Here is a 15,093-nt window from a genome sequence, read left to right on the forward strand (position 1 = left end):
TGTAGCCCATTCCCAGTCCTCTGACTCGCTGCCCCACGTCTCAGATTTCTTTCAATAAATTCAAACTAAAAGTGAAACTAAATGGCGATTCAGTCAGATTACAGTATCAGGCTAATAAGAGATGACATGCCAATGTAGAGGTGTGTATTGTTTGTGTCAATACTCCATGATGTAATTTAATTAGATTAGTCATTTAAGAGTAAGGCTTGTACTTTAACATGAAGTTAGTATTCCCTACTGCATACAGTACATATGAGAATAAAAGGTCATTCTTGACTTTCATGAAACAGTAGATGTTCAAAATAAAAAAAAATTCTTGGCCATTTAAAGGTTTAAACTAAAAGTTATTTTTTTTTATCTTGGAAACAGCAGGGAACAAGGCAGAGGAAGCTCATGTAATACCATTGAAAGCTCCAGAACAGCCACTGAGTGGACCTTGTGTTCAGATTTTACTATTTCTAAAAGTAACTAACTAGTAAGTATCTAAATAAAAGTAAAAAATGTATTAAAATGCAACTATAATGGAAAGTTACCATGCTGATATCTCAACATCGATGTGCATTAAAGGGCCAATAAATCAAAAAGTAGTAAGTTAAGTAATAAGTCAAATCAAACAGGCAACTTTGGTACATATTTTTAAAACTTAGAATTTAGACCTGAAACGATTAGTTGATTTATCGATTGACTGAAAATGTATCTACAACTATATTTATAATAAAATTTTTCAGTCACTTTCCAGATTCAGCTCTGCACATGTGACGATTTCTTCCTTTTCTCTGATATATCTCACTGTGAACTCAATATGTGGGTTTTGGACTGTTGGACAGAACAAGCAATGTGAAGAGCTCTGGGTAGTGATGTTACCCGTGACCCCCCTGCTTCGAGGCACGTATCGAAGAAGTGACCAGTGACGTCCGAAGCTTCGTTTCACGCACACCCACGTGACTGCTTCGAAGTTGATTTCAAAACTTTAAAAATAGTGCGACACGGGGCGCGTATTTGTTGGTTGTTGCAGTAGGAGAGTCAACAGAGTCAGGAGAGTTAGTGAGTATAGAGAGATTATTATAGCGAGTAAAGAGTTCATAGAAAGTAGAAAGTTTATAGCGAGTAGAAATAGGCTCAGCCATGGAACAGTGGAGAAAAATTCTGTTTCTGAATAAAAATGACATTTGATGTCTATTCCCACAAATCAAGCACAATAATATCCCCCTGACCTGTCCACCAGCACTGTCCCAAAGTATGTCCTTGCCACTGTCAAAGCACTGCCCCAATCAATTGACTCAAACAATTTCTATAAACACCACACTGGCAGTAGACTACATGTCAGACTGTTAGATTGCTCATATAGCATACGCCTTCTGCACTGCCTATCTCACCTATTTGGCTGAGGAGACAATGTTGCTCTAGGCCAGTGTTTCTCAAATGGGGGTACGCGTACCCCTAGGGGTACTTTGGAGCACTGCAGGGGGTACGGGAGATTTCCTTTTAATATGTTAATTTAAAAATATCAGTCATGCATAATGAAAGTGTGTGTGTGTGTCTGTCATGCATAATTCCCTGAAAAATTATACTATAATAGTAAATTAATTTAGTAATGTATTTTAAGCATTTGAAGTAACATTTAAATGTTTTTCAGTTGCAAAGTTGTTTAGTCAATCAGACAGCACTGTAATGTACCTCTTTATACAGGCTTTTTTTCCCCCAAAAAAATGCTTTGTGCTGGTCAGGGGGTACTTGGCACAGAGAATATTTCACAGGGGGCACATTATTGAAAAAAGTTTGAGAACCACTGCTCTAGGCTACGTATTCAATATAATCACAGAAATGTGTGTGCACAATGTGTTCTTCATTCATTTCCCTCCCAAATTGATGTATTAGTTCACAACCAAAATCCTAACTTTGTTTTTTTTGTGGAAAAGGCAATTACATTTTTATTTATGCAAGGTCCCAAATAGGCTTAGTTATTTATTTATCCATGAATTCATACTCAAAATGTATTCATCTTCGACTCAAAGACATTCATGGCTAATATCTGTGAAACAATTTGTGAAGAAATCCTTAACTTCCACCACCAGATGTCCTCATAGAGTTCTGAAGCTTTGAGTACTCAACCTTTTTTCGATACAATTGGATTGAAAGCTTCACTGGTTCAGAAAGCTTCAGTTCGCCATCACTACCTCTGGGTAATTATGAGAGTCTTTCAGTTTTCTGACATTTGACAAAACAACTCCAAAAATAATCTGCAGATGTATCAATAATGAAAATAACCATTAGTGGCAGCCCTAACAGACCTAAAGCCCATATTTGCTAAATTGTAACTGTATATTTTGTTTACTTGAAAAGATTTCAGAAGTTTGTCAATTATTAAATAAGACAAAGTGCCGCTCTTTAAAAAGCAGTGGGTTTAAAAAGATTAGATAAGTGTAATTTAAATTCTCATCATACAGCAATTCCAATTCTTCAGGACAGCGTGTCCTGTTTCTGGACAGGACGAACAACCACAAAACACATCATTGACACTTAAAAACACACAAAACAGACGGTCACACAACATCTCTCACACATATTTATTGTAAAAAATACATATAAAAACGATTTCTGAGACATACAAAAGATTGGAGCTTAGAAACAGTATATTGAACAGACAAAGACCAAGCCATTTTCTTAAATTGCATTACATATTTACAATTTAATAAATAAAATTCAATTTGTTTTTTGTTTTGTTTTATACCAGAGTAAAGGCAGATTGTCCATATCTTGGGGCTGCAGATTCTCATCTTATACACTGACCTCAAAGCACAGGGCAGTCGGAGGATCAGTGCCCTGCGATCCAAGACCAAGGGTTTTGGGACATTTATACAAAAAAGCATCCTTGGTTGGAGTGGAGCTAGTTAACACAGAGTGTTTAGTAAGCATTGGTAAAGATTGAGGTATTGCACCACACAGCTTAGAGGGGGGGTAAGAAAGTAAATAAAGAGTAATGTGGGGTTTTTAGATTGTCTATTATCTTTATCGACAACCCAATCACCACCACCACCAAACCCCCCCGCCCCCCCCCCAAAAACACACACACACACAAACAAACACCCCCATCCCCCATGTATACAACATCATAACTTATCACCACAACAAATGTAACATCTAATGATCAATGCACCTCGTCTTCTGCACTCTCTCACACAATGCCCCCAAATGCACAGACGGACTTTTGGCGTTATTTTTCTATTCTCCGATATACAAAAAATAAGAAACATGCACAGGGCTGCCCTCTAGTGGCCGGACAAGTCGTAGCACCTCAGACTGCAGAACATCAGGGACCAGGAAAAAGAAGAAGAAAAGGAAGAGAGGCTGGGGTGAACAAACTAGCCAGTAGGAAACCTGTGCACTGGGCTAACCACCAAACGGATCCATACCACTTGCGAGCAGAGATTTTAACACATGAAACAGGCAGCGAAAGCAATCAATTCATGTTTTTTTGTTCTTCCCCCTGGCCTGTGTACAACCTGTATCAGTCAGCATCTGTTGAGCAGCTTAACTGTTGGGCTTCCACCTCAGTTCAGCCCAAAAAAATAAAAAATAAAACACTACAAATACCTGCTTGCACACGAGAAACCCTTCACCAGGCAAAGGCAATCAACACACACACAAAAAAGGCAAAGGGAAGCCATTTAACACATTTAGCAATAGTTATCATAATGTGATGAGATATCTTTTTAAAAAAAAAAAAAGGGAAAGGGGTGGGGGCTAGTTATGTAATAATTAACCATCAGCTGTCCATAGCCTCCAGTGTTGGGGAGAGAGGCAGATGCCACTTTGTGTAAACATGCCCCCTAAAATCCATCCCTCAATCCTTTATCCCTCCTCGATCTGGCATTAACGTAACCAGATGGCGAAACCGTCGCTTGGGGTCTGGTCCAAAAAAAAAAAAAAAAAAATATCCGGACTACACCCCAGAGAGAGTTTGAGAATGAGGAGGGAGAAGGGAGTTCGTGGGACAGAATGCCACGTGTAACAGGATGTTTGCCAGCGTAAAAAACTAGCATTAAAAAAAGAAAAGGGGTAACCCGCTTTACCAAGCAGACTTCTGGGCAACTTACAGTAAACACACACACTTTCCTGAATAACACAGTCATGCTCAGGACATTACCTGTCTCTGGTCCACACACACACACACACACACACACACACACACACACACACACACACACACACACACACACACACACACACACACACACACACACACACACACACACACACACACACACACACACACACACACACACACACACACACACACACACACACCTTGAAGGACAAAAGTGCTCAAATTGGTGCCAACACCAGCGCTACTATGGCCCTATGAAATACCTACAATGTTCCTAAACACTCAGCAAGTAGCAGCATGTTAAACTCAGCGCTAACTAAACACCTACAAAAAATCTGACCTACTCCAAAAAAAAAAAAAAAAAAAATAAATTAGCCCCCAAACTTTCCCTGAAATGTTTACAGGTAATAGTAAAAAAGAAAAAGGAAACGGCTAGTAACTGCAGCCCCCGTTCAGCAAAAACAAGCCCTCAACCTTCAGCCGGTTCAAAATAAAGCAACGTTTATGTGGTTATGGTTCACGCTTTCGGTGTGAGGTTGGTTCATTTGGGATTAGCCGAGGAACGAAAACATTCATCCAATGTATGACATGGAACAATACTTTTTCTGCTAAATAAATCCCATTTGGAGGGAGAAAACAAATACACAGGAGAGGATCCAGAGTCAGTTAACTTTTTTGTGTTCCTCCCCAGATACAAGATCTTTCTGGGGAGAGTTCCATTGTTCTGGGATGATACTGCTTTTTGGACGTTATTTTTTATATATATATATATATATATATATTCTGTGGATTCAAGCCAAGTCCTTAACATGAAAATGGGACCTCCCCCACTTGTGTTCCAACAAGGGTCTCAACCAGAGATTAGACCGAGACAGGGTGGCTGTTTTTACTGTTGGAGTTTGGCTTGAAATGGCCTAGACCAAGTTCAAATGGACCGATCCAAATGGAGAGCGTCAGCTGTCACCAACAGGAGCTTCTTCTTAGGATCGTCTGTTCTCCGCTCAAATATAGGTTTGTGTCGGAGACGGACTGTGGGCTTTTGTTTGTTCAATTACACATTTTTATTGGGATTTTATTGGGATTCAGTGTAGTCTCCTGTAAGGGCGGGAAAAGACAGAGTGACCATTAGACAAAGTAACGCATATTGTAGTGACTGTATTAAAACACAGTCCGCAACAGGGCTGGATAATATGGTTGAACTCAATATCACATTCATATCATTTTTCACTATAATATATCATATGATGATATGGCAACTCCATGCAAAACCACAAAATATTTAAACTGACCGTTCAATTTTGTGTCTGTCTGCACATAGAACAAAAACTTCAATATTGCATTTTGTGGCCTGATATATAAAATAGATGATAGCGGATAATTTGTAAAAAGATAAAACAATATGATCATCACAATACGTTTCATATGAATGCTGCCTTACTTAAATATAAAAATAGTCTAGGTAGGTGTTTTGCACCCTTCTTTGGTGTCAGTGTAAACTTCCTTGGGGGAATGTGTGATGCCTGTTGCTATGGATTCAAGGCCTTAACTGCATCTTATATTTATTAAAATAATGTCCTTTAACAGCATCTTGACTCAGTGCCGTTCACATCTGAAGGATATGTTTACATTAGATATACAATAAATTGGGCTGGTCTTTGAGCCTCAATACTTATTTTTATTACCGACTGAAATGTACCAAATACTGAAAACTGACGTTTGCACTCTTGCTAACTTAATCCCAGTTTAGAGCAAAGATTTGCGGCGAAAAAAATCGTTTTTAGAAGGGCCGGTTTGGGGGAGGGGGGGGGGAGGGGGGGGGGCGGCCGGGGGGGGGGGGGGGGGGGGGGGGGAGGTGGGGGGGGGGGGGGGGGGGAAAAAAAAATTTTTTTTATTTTTTAGGAGGGGGGGGGGGGGAGGGAGGGAGAGGGAAAAAAAAAAGAGAAGGGGAGGGTATTTTTTGTTAAGAAAAAATTATTTTATATTATAAAAAAAAAAAAAAAAAGAAAAAGAGAAGGGGAAAACGTTGTGTGTTTTTTTTTTTTATTTTTTTTTTTTTTTTTTTGGGGGGGGAGGGGGGGGGGTGGTTGGGATAAAATGTTTTGCCTTTTTTTAAAAAAAAATTCTGCTACGGAGCCATAACGTGAGGTACAAGGTAATGGAGCCTTTTATACATTTTCGTGTTTCTTTAGAAATAAACAATGGACAAATAGAGTCTTTAAAACGCTTCAGATGTGAAGTTATTCGCTGTCAAAGTGACGTCAAAATGAATGTCAGTCAATGGAATGCTAACTAATTATATATCAGGCTACAAAAAAAGCCTGAAAAGTTAGAAGCTAGATCAGAAGTACAGAGAGTCGTTGCTATGGAGATGATACACCGTCTTGTCTAGTAACAGGTAACTTTCAGAACGTTGCAGACCGGCGCATTGCAAGTAGTAGCAAGTTTCAACTCGTCTCGTGGCGTATTTTTGGTCTGAACTGGGACGTTCTTGTGGTCAGACATTTTAGAATTTTTTTTTTTTTTTTTACACAGGAAATAAAAATGTGTGCGTTTTCTCAAAGTCAGCCATCTAAAAAGGAGTATTTGACAACAATACCTAACATTCAGATATGATATTGGCACTTGTATTGAAACATTTTCTAATTACACGTTCTGGTCATTTAGCGAGTCTTACACATATATACCTGAGTCGGGTTGGTCACTGTGCAGAGTAAATGTGACCCGCGAGTCAATCGAAGGGATGTTCAGGGCAGCAGGGTTTCACCTTGGACCAGGAATCAATGCAGCTGCAGGGAGGAAGAACAGAGACAGGGATGGGGAGGCCAAGACAGTCATTTTGGTTACCTCATGTTGATGTGCCAGAACCTCTATGGTGGGGTTTTGAATGTGGCGTCTCCAGAGGCTTAATCCACTTACGCTGTGAAACCAAACTAAATGTGATGACTGCAGCGGGTTCTAAAAAAGGGCTCTCTGGCACTGTAATGCAACGGGACCAGAGAGGAGATGCAACAAGTTTGCTGGGCTAGTACTCACTGGATTTGCCTCAGTCACTTACATAGAGCTGAAACCATTAGTCTACACTTAAGTGGTTGATCCGCAGAGTAAATAATAGTAGATCGTTTGCAACTACTTTAATATATGCTTGCTCTTGGGGGAATTGTTGGGTCTTTGTAAATGATATAGTGTGTGGTCTAGACCTGCTCTATCTGTAAAGTGTCTTGAAATAATTCTGTTATGATTTGATACTATAAATAAAATTGAATTGATTGTTGAAGTAATTTTTCAAGCAAAAGACGCCAAACGTTACTAGTTGCTGCTTCTCAATAGTGACAATTTCCTGCATTTTCTTTCTCTTGTGTGATAGTTAAAAGGAGTACGTTTGGGTTTTCCTGACATTTGATAGCCCAAATGATTAATCAACTAATCAAGAAAAAAAGTCAAAAATGGGCTTGTTGCAGCACTACACTAATATATGAATTTGATTATTAAAAATAACTTATTGTGTGAAGTGTCCAGGCACATCTCAGTTGCTCTACTGGGTGACCAGAATGTAATTTAGACAGCTAAGCAGCCACACCTACAAACTGTGGCACAAAAACCAAAAGCTTATGTGCTCTATAACGAAGACAAAAGATTGACGTGTGTGTGCTTTATCTGACATAAAAGTTTGTTTAGGTTTCAACTTTCTCTCTGCTGGCTATCCAGTTAAACAGGCTTACTTTTGTGTCAGTGGAGTGTACATTTTCAAATAAATAGGCACTTAAAAACGGCTTGAACACACAACGATGGGAAGAAAATACCAGACAGGAGCTTCCCTATGACTGATTACCCATTCTTGGTAAATTTCAAGTCTCAGCAAGTCCGATCTCCGAAATTATGGGAAACCAATGACTCCTTGAAAGTTGGAAAACACCCCGAAAGTGTTGAACATTACAGCATGCTTTGAAAATGAAGAAAAAAAAAAAAAAAAAAGGAGTAGTAGATGGGCTGGAACATGCATAACTTGCACAACTTCATGATTATTTTTTTACTCAAAGTTTTAAAGCACTTATGAAACTCTTTGCGGTATATCTGTGACAACGTCTAATTAAGATGTTATGATGATGCAGCTATTTTCACAGTTGTGAAAGCTCCATTTGGCAAATATTCATATGGTTTACTTGGAACTTGTAAAAATAAACCGTTAGAGGAAAGAAGTACAAGCTGTTCATCTTTTCTTTTGTTACATAAAGTGAACGGATTTTTGGCTCTTACACTGCACTTGGGCTATCCACTTCTTCTCATGTTCAAAATAATGATTCTTAACTCAGCAGTGGCTGTTAAGAACATCATATCATGGAAAAGGACAGTGTATCTCTAGTTATCATAAATGTGTAGTGATATGTGCACTAGTACAGAACAACCTTTGCTTCCATATTTTTGAAAATCCTTACCCCAGTTACCAATTTTTTCAGATCAGGAAATAGCCAAACACATTTTTCCCACCATATGCACAACGCCTGTTCTTAAATCCTAACTCTCGCCAAAATGCAACCTAGGGTCTTTTTGTGAATGTACCCAAGTCAAACTTTCGTTTAAAAGCATAATTAGGATGGAAGCGCCACTTTTTAAGATTTACCGTATTTTCGGTCAAATGGCCTTTTGAATGGGAGTGCTAGGGGCACTACTATGATAGCATCAAAATAGCTATTTTTAAAACACTAAAAAGGCTCAACACAACATGAGACTTTGCTCCAAGTATCACCAGGGGCTCTACACATGAACTCGAGCACTGAGAACGTTGTTTCCGTACACAAACTCTTTTTGACTGGTGAGATGGCAGCGACCGGAAAAAACAACTTCTAAAGTGAGTTGTTCAAAACCCTTTTTAGTAAACTCTGTGTACACAAACAATGTTCTCAATGCTGGAGTTCATGTGTAGAGCCACTGGTGATACCTCGAGCAAAGTTTCAGTGTTTGGAGTGTTTTAAAAATAGCGATTTTGATGCCATCATAGTACTGCCCCTAGCACTCCCATTCAAAAGGCCATTTGACCGAAAAACGAGAGTACGGTAAATCTTAAAAGTGACGTTTCCGTCCCAATTATGCTTTTAAATGAAAATTTGACTCGGGTACATTCACAGAAAGACCCAAGGTTGCCGAGGTACGCTCCTCTTTGCATATGTATCTGCCTGTATTTCACTGTAATGCAAATACATCAACTGAACTTTGTTACCTCTTATGGTAGACGCAGAGGCAAGCCAGCCTGGCGATGGTCTCTCCCTGTACCAGATCCTCCAAACAGATGGAGCACTCGCCGGTGTCTTTACTGAGCACATCCGCTGTACACACACACACACACACAGCAACCATAAGTATTTCCAGCCTTTAAAAAGCACAGGCGTCAGGCCATTTCTGTGATACGATACTTACTATTGTATGGTAGGGGAGGAGACGTGAGGCAGCTCAACAGGTGATCCTCGATCCGACCCCCGGGGAAGGGCTTGGAGCAGAAAGGACAGCGGATATCTGCACAGAGCAGAGACACAACATAGCTGAGATTGACACATTGTGTGTCACAGCGGGACATAAAAAATAGATGATGTGCACATCATGTCGAGCACAAGTGCTATGTTTGGACGACTAGATTACACAGGCTGACTTGGCGAACAACAGAGCAGGCTGAAACCCAATCAGTCATTGTCGTCCCAGAGATGGTGTGAATGAAGTGACCTCAAGTGCAACTGACCCAAAATAGTTTGGAACTTTATTTGACTACATGTACCGTGCAAAACAGTGACTAGGGCTGAAGGGATAGCCAACACAAGAGCCATGAGTGGATGGGACAGACAGTGTGCCTTGCTGCCCTACATTTCCCTCCTTCATGTAAGAGCCGTTGCCAGCAGTGAGCGGGCATTTGAAGTTGTGACCCATTTCTCTACACTCGCCAGAGGGCTGGCCTGGGAAGACCCACCACAATGTTGTGTTTTGGCTCTGAATGTCATGCACCACCACCACCACCATCTCTTGTGTAGTTGATTGTCTAATCTAATGCAGACCAAGTATGCATTTTCACTTCCTCTGCAAAGTCAAGTTCCCATTTTTACTGCACTTTAACAACAAGGTGGTTGGTTACTTCAAGTTTTCAACTCGCATGCCGCAGTTTTTGCTAACGACAAACACTGTCAACAGGCCTTGTGATATGAAAGGGCACGTATGTCACCACTTCCAGGTTTACGCCACAGCTCTGCTTAATACAATAGGGTCTCTGATAATTTTCGTCAGTATGCAAGCACGGGAAAAGAGATTATCCCTTCAGGAATGTAAATTCTCCAAATAATCCATTTTAATTTATTGACTGGGTAGAGTTGAGGGCTGCACTGTGAGATATTTTGAAGCAAAAGAAATAGTGTTATACGAGACTAAAGGTCTTTGACTTTGTGTACTACTTTCTTGGCCTTAAAGGCTGTTCTGGAGTTGAGTATCTCTGACTTTATTTTACTATCGTGGCCAAGTAAAGTTTACAATGAATACCCCTACCTCCTACTTAACCATCATATCCATATTACTATTATTTTCTCTATACCAGTCACCCACTGATGTCTTCAGTTAAATCTCAGCTGTCAGACGAATCAATATTCAATGTCCAAAGTTCGTCCCATTGTTTATGTTGAGGTATGTTAATTTATTTAAGCTGATATTGCCGAGCTCTAACTGACATCATCCATGAATTATATGTAATACATGCATGTGAGCCGTTTTGACATCTAAAAACAAGGTAAATCACAAAGCATTACTGACGGAGACAGACACTTATTAGGGCACGTTTTATTTATGCGCCACAAATAATAAAAAAATACATGTATAGAAAATACTACTGTACTGTGTGAATATGTTAACTTACTGCCATGGCGGTTGTTAACACGGTAAAGGCCGATCCAAGCCTCTGAAACCGGCCGCTGGTGTGTGCCTCGAACCCGGGCGGATCTTGCGCCCACGCTGCGGGCGGAGGAGTGCCTATTCCCGGGCAGCCGCTCGGAAAAAGTGCGGTGGGGCGTGCGGCCTGTCTCCTCTCCGGACTGGTGTTCCGCTACCACGGGACGCTCCGGACTTATATTCCCGTCTTCCTCGGGTTTCCCCTCGCTGTTGTTGTCGTCCGCGGGAGACGCTTGGCTAATGCTAGAGGGGATGCTGTGGTGGTCAGCGGGACTGCCGTCGGCGCTCGCCCCATGCTGCCCCAGGTCCGAGTCACTGCCCTCCTCTGATCGGCTCCGGTTGGCCTCCGTGTCCTCGAAGCTCCCCGAGAAGTCGACCATAAGACTGGTGGGCCTGGTACAGCGGGTTCGCCTATAGGAATCCCGCTTTGTGCCATCTTTTCCGAAAGCAGGGGGAACCGGGTCTTCATGTAGGCGACTTGCTCTCGTCCCCATCTCTAGCGAGCTAGCTAGCAATTCAGCTGGCTAGCCGAGCTGCTTCCTCTAAGCGAACCACCACAGAACAAGGGGGCAAGTTAACCTCGAAACGACCCTTAAACTGTCAAATGTTTGTCTGCTAACTTTAAATAATAACAACTTCTTGGCAACCTAGCTCAATAAAGATGATATATGTTGCTCGATGTTCCTTCTCTCGCCTCAGTTTGTCCTAACTGTCCACATTTTCCTTTCTTTTTTGACGTGCCCGTTGTCGCTGCTGCAGCGGAAATAGAGCGTTTTCGCTTCCTCTTTTGAGCCGTACACAAACAGTTACGGTAGCGTCACCATGTCACCTGAGCAGTTTGTAATCTAAACATAAAACAATATGTACCGGTTTATGCAGTAATTGTTGTGTTTGTTTATATATATATAATTCTGCCTTTAAAGCAGTTCCGCTTTTATTCGACTTAGTATTCGCTGATTTGAGAGTAGGCACCCATATATGTGCTATTACGGTAAAAAAGTACACAATAATGCTGACCAATCAGCGCTCTCAAGACAGTCGATGAGCCGGGTAGCCTGTTAGGCAGCTGCTCTGATAAACCAGGAACTACGGATAAAAGTTATCCCTGCCATTGACGTAGCTATAGCTCAGAAATAGATGCTAACACTACACTACATCAAAGGGTAAAATTAAACACAAGAGGACACGTTTGTCCAATATCCGCGCTGTACGTGGACATCAAATTGTTTTTCCGGTGAGTTTTCTGCTTCTAATTTGGCCGTTCATGGCTTATCACCACACCTAGCTAGTTAATGTATATAAGTTCTTGAGTCATTACAAAGAAGTAACATAGTTCACTAGAAAACATCTTGACAAATGGATAATAATGTCTCAGTTTAGTTAACATATGGCAGTTAAATCCAGTGGCTGATCTTGATAATGTAGTAGTGATATGATTTTCTTTCTGATTGTTAAATGCCTGACTTTTCTACACAGTTGTTTATACATGGCATTTTGTTATTTAATAGATGTAAAATACTACTTTTCTAACTTGGAGAAAATTTACACCAAAAACCAGTGACAACTTTAAAATGATTGCTAATTTATTTAAACATGTTCTGCCAGGGGAAGAGTTTTGATGTGGCCTAGAGCTGAGCTTTTGGTTTGCAGCAAGGTTTTGCATTGCCTGCCATCAGAACCTAACTGAATTTTACTGCTGTGTGTGAGATTTCTTATTTTCATTTCATTTGGCTGATTTTTGCTCATTATCCATGCATAAAGGTGCTCCTGGTGTCTAGTGAAACTATGTGAAAAGTCTGTCAAGCCTTATGCTGATAACTTATTTAGACTTTGTCCCCTTTTATGGATGCTTTCAATTGAGCAACACACCCATAATGTAGTACAATGTTTGTTCAAACAGTTGAAGGAATGCTGCTGAGTTGCTTGTCTCAATACTTGTCATGTAGGATTATGAAGGTTTTGTGTTTGTGCCTTTGACCCTCTGATTGATGTGTTTCTCTGCAGGGATGAGGGCGTTAACTTTACACAAGGCAAATGTTGCCCAAGGAGAGCAGCATCAGGCCACATGTGGGAGAAGTCTATTCTCCAACTACGCTCCTCCGAGTCTGGAGAATAAGTTCTTGGCTCAGACCTCCACACTGACGCCCCAGCCCTGCTCTCCACTCTTAACCTTTGCAGCACAGCCTTCTTGCCCCTCTCTCCAGCCCTCCAGCCTGTCTTCCACCTCATCCTCCCTTCTCTCCACCTCTTCCTTCTCCCCTTCCCTCACATCTTCTCTCCTCAGCACCGAGAACAAGCTCCTAAGCAGCCAATCACCTGGTCTCTCCTTTTCCCTCACCTCCTCTACAACTGTCCCAAACGCCTCTCTGCTCCACACATCCCTGGCCAGCAGTGCTCCGCTCAGTCGCTTTGCTCATCCTCCTTCATTCCTCCATCATGCTCTGGGTGGAGAACAGCAGAGGGACGATGGAGGAGATGAAGGCAGGGAGGAAACGTCTGAAATGATGCAGTCCTGTTTGGAAGAAACAAGTGTGGTACATGACAGGCTTTTTTGACCATTTGTTTTTTTGCACAAACTGAAAACGAAAACATTATCCTGACTGCCAATACAGTCTCATTTAAAGTATTTGACAAACACCATATTTGATGAATCTCTTATTACTTTATTTTAATATTCTTGTTTTAACGTAACTTCTTCTGCATCAGCAGTATCCTGAAGAAGAGGACGTTTTGCTTGAAGGCGAGGAGGATGCTGGGGCAACTGTGGAATTACCTGTCCTGGAAACAGACTCGGGCAACCAAGAACTCGAGCAAACTATGGTCATCAGACAGGAGGAATTTGCTGAGCTTGAAAGAGGAAGTGAAAACATTGAAGAGGAGCTAAAAGATAAAAAGGTCGGAGAAAATATTTTACACTGCATACTGTATGTGTTAGTGCTGTGCAATTAATCCAAATGTTGATCGGGATTACGATTTCAGTTCCTAATGATCACGGAGTAATCAAGAAAAACGGTTATTTCACGGCACATTACGTTTTGCAAGTGAACTCTTATTTTGTCTTTGGTTCTGAATGAAGAAAAAAAAGTTAAAATGGGAAAAGTGTTAGGGGAAATTCACAGATGGAGGTGTTTTCACTGTTGATTGGTTTAACTGTTTCAATGTTTTTTAAAGTTCAGTAATTGCAGAATCTTTCCAAAAGACAATGAGTGATCGTGTTGAATATTTGTGATTTCAATATTGACCAAAATAATCGTGATTAGTTTTTATATAATTCAGCACCCCCTTATATGTATGTCACAGAAATAGTCTCTGTTTGGTGCTGTCTTTGCATTTCTCTGCATCAGTGCTCCCAAAGGATGTTCCTGTGTGCTTGTTCTATGTGTTGATTAAAGTGACTATAACGCTGAGTTGTGAACACATACTTAATTATCTTTCTGTCTGTTCCTCAGTACATCCTGCTGAACTTGGTGTGTTGCTCCCTGGTCAATAAGAGCACAGCTCCAGGCCAGAAGGACTGGGACTTAGATGACAGTGTTTGGACTAAGATCATAAACCTGGCGAAGGACATTTCTGTCTGTGACCCACAGTTTCTTCTCAAGGTGTGTATGCAGGACTGTGTGGATGTGTGTGTGTTTGTGTGGGGATATGTATCTGAAGGCATTTTTTATTTGTATGCCAAACTGGATTGTAGCTCCTGAACTTTTATTTGAACCAAGTGGTGTGTTTCAACCTCAACCCTACTGGGACTCCCATCATGTTGTTTTCATGGTCAACCAATCAGGCAAAACAACCCAGAAAACAGGTGAAACATGCTGTCAAAAAATGCGTTATAGCAATACGAGTTACCATAGAAATCACAATAGTTGATAGGAAATAGAAATATTTTAATATATCTTATTAAAATACTTTAAAAAGAAGGGATACATCACACTATGACAACATTGTACATGCTTAAATATATCCACTGACTAGCAAAACCATTTTTCATACTTTCATTTTACATTGGGTTTTCAAATTTGGAAAGAAGAACACTTGACAGTAGGACAAATAAAACATAAGTAGAAACAAAC

At 40.7% G+C, this 15,093-nt stretch overlaps 2 protein-coding genes across 5 annotated transcripts in view; one reads left to right on the forward strand and one right to left on the reverse strand.

Annotated features, from left to right (window-relative positions):
• Positions 1 to 2,553: 2,553 nt before the first annotated feature.
• zgc:66427 (uncharacterized protein LOC406256 homolog) lies at positions 2,554 to 11,799 on the reverse strand. The gene is made up of 5 exons (XM_039816017.1): positions 10,992 to 11,799; positions 9,521 to 9,616; positions 9,324 to 9,429; positions 6,793 to 6,894; positions 2,554 to 5,203 (listed from the first exon to the last, which is right to left on the reverse strand). Exons 1-4 carry the CDS (start codon positions 11,515 to 11,517, stop codon positions 6,837 to 6,839), a joined length of 786 nt encoding a protein of 261 aa, XP_039671951.1. The 5' UTR covers positions 11,518 to 11,799; the 3' UTR covers positions 2,554 to 5,203; positions 6,793 to 6,836.
• A 257-nt stretch (positions 11,800 to 12,056) lies between these two features.
• Positions 12,057 to 15,093, forward strand: part of tep1 (telomerase-associated protein 1) — a 60,265-nt gene continuing 57,228 nt past the window's right edge. For 2 of the 4 annotated variants that reach the window (XR_005640727.1, XM_039815966.1), the window contains exons 1-3: positions 13,030 to 13,557; positions 13,730 to 13,918; positions 14,473 to 14,622. Coding sequence is in view for 3 of the 4 variants with exons in the window: in XM_039815966.1 (XP_039671900.1) it covers positions 13,030 to 13,557; positions 13,730 to 13,918; positions 14,473 to 14,622 (867 nt within the window). In the remaining variant the exon portion in view is untranslated. Of the gene's footprint in view, positions 12,258 to 13,027; positions 13,558 to 13,729; positions 13,919 to 14,472; positions 14,623 to 15,093 lie in introns of those variants that run through there. The other 2 variants (XM_039815963.1, XM_039815964.1) reach the window with 2 other exon arrangements.

This window comes from Perca fluviatilis, chromosome 11 (genome assembly GCF_010015445.1).
Source record: "Perca fluviatilis chromosome 11, GENO_Pfluv_1.0, whole genome shotgun sequence".
NCBI classification, from domain to species: Eukaryota; Metazoa; Chordata; class Actinopteri; order Perciformes; family Percidae; genus Perca; species Perca fluviatilis.

Bases quoted from the DNA above. Each gene is read 5' to 3' on its own strand.
- zgc:66427 (XM_039816017.1), bottom strand. From the start codon at position 11,517: ATGGGGACGAGAGCAAGTCGCCTACATGAAGACCCGGTTCCCCCTGCT. The intron at 9,430-9,520 runs GTAAGTATCGTA...GTGTGTGTACAG, and splicing joins TCCTCCCCTACCATACAATA to CGGATGTGCTCAGTAAAGAC. The intron at 6,895-9,323 runs GTAACAAAGTTC...TCCTCCCTGCAG, and splicing joins CTCTGCGTCTACCATAAGAG to CTGCATTGATTCCTGGTCCA.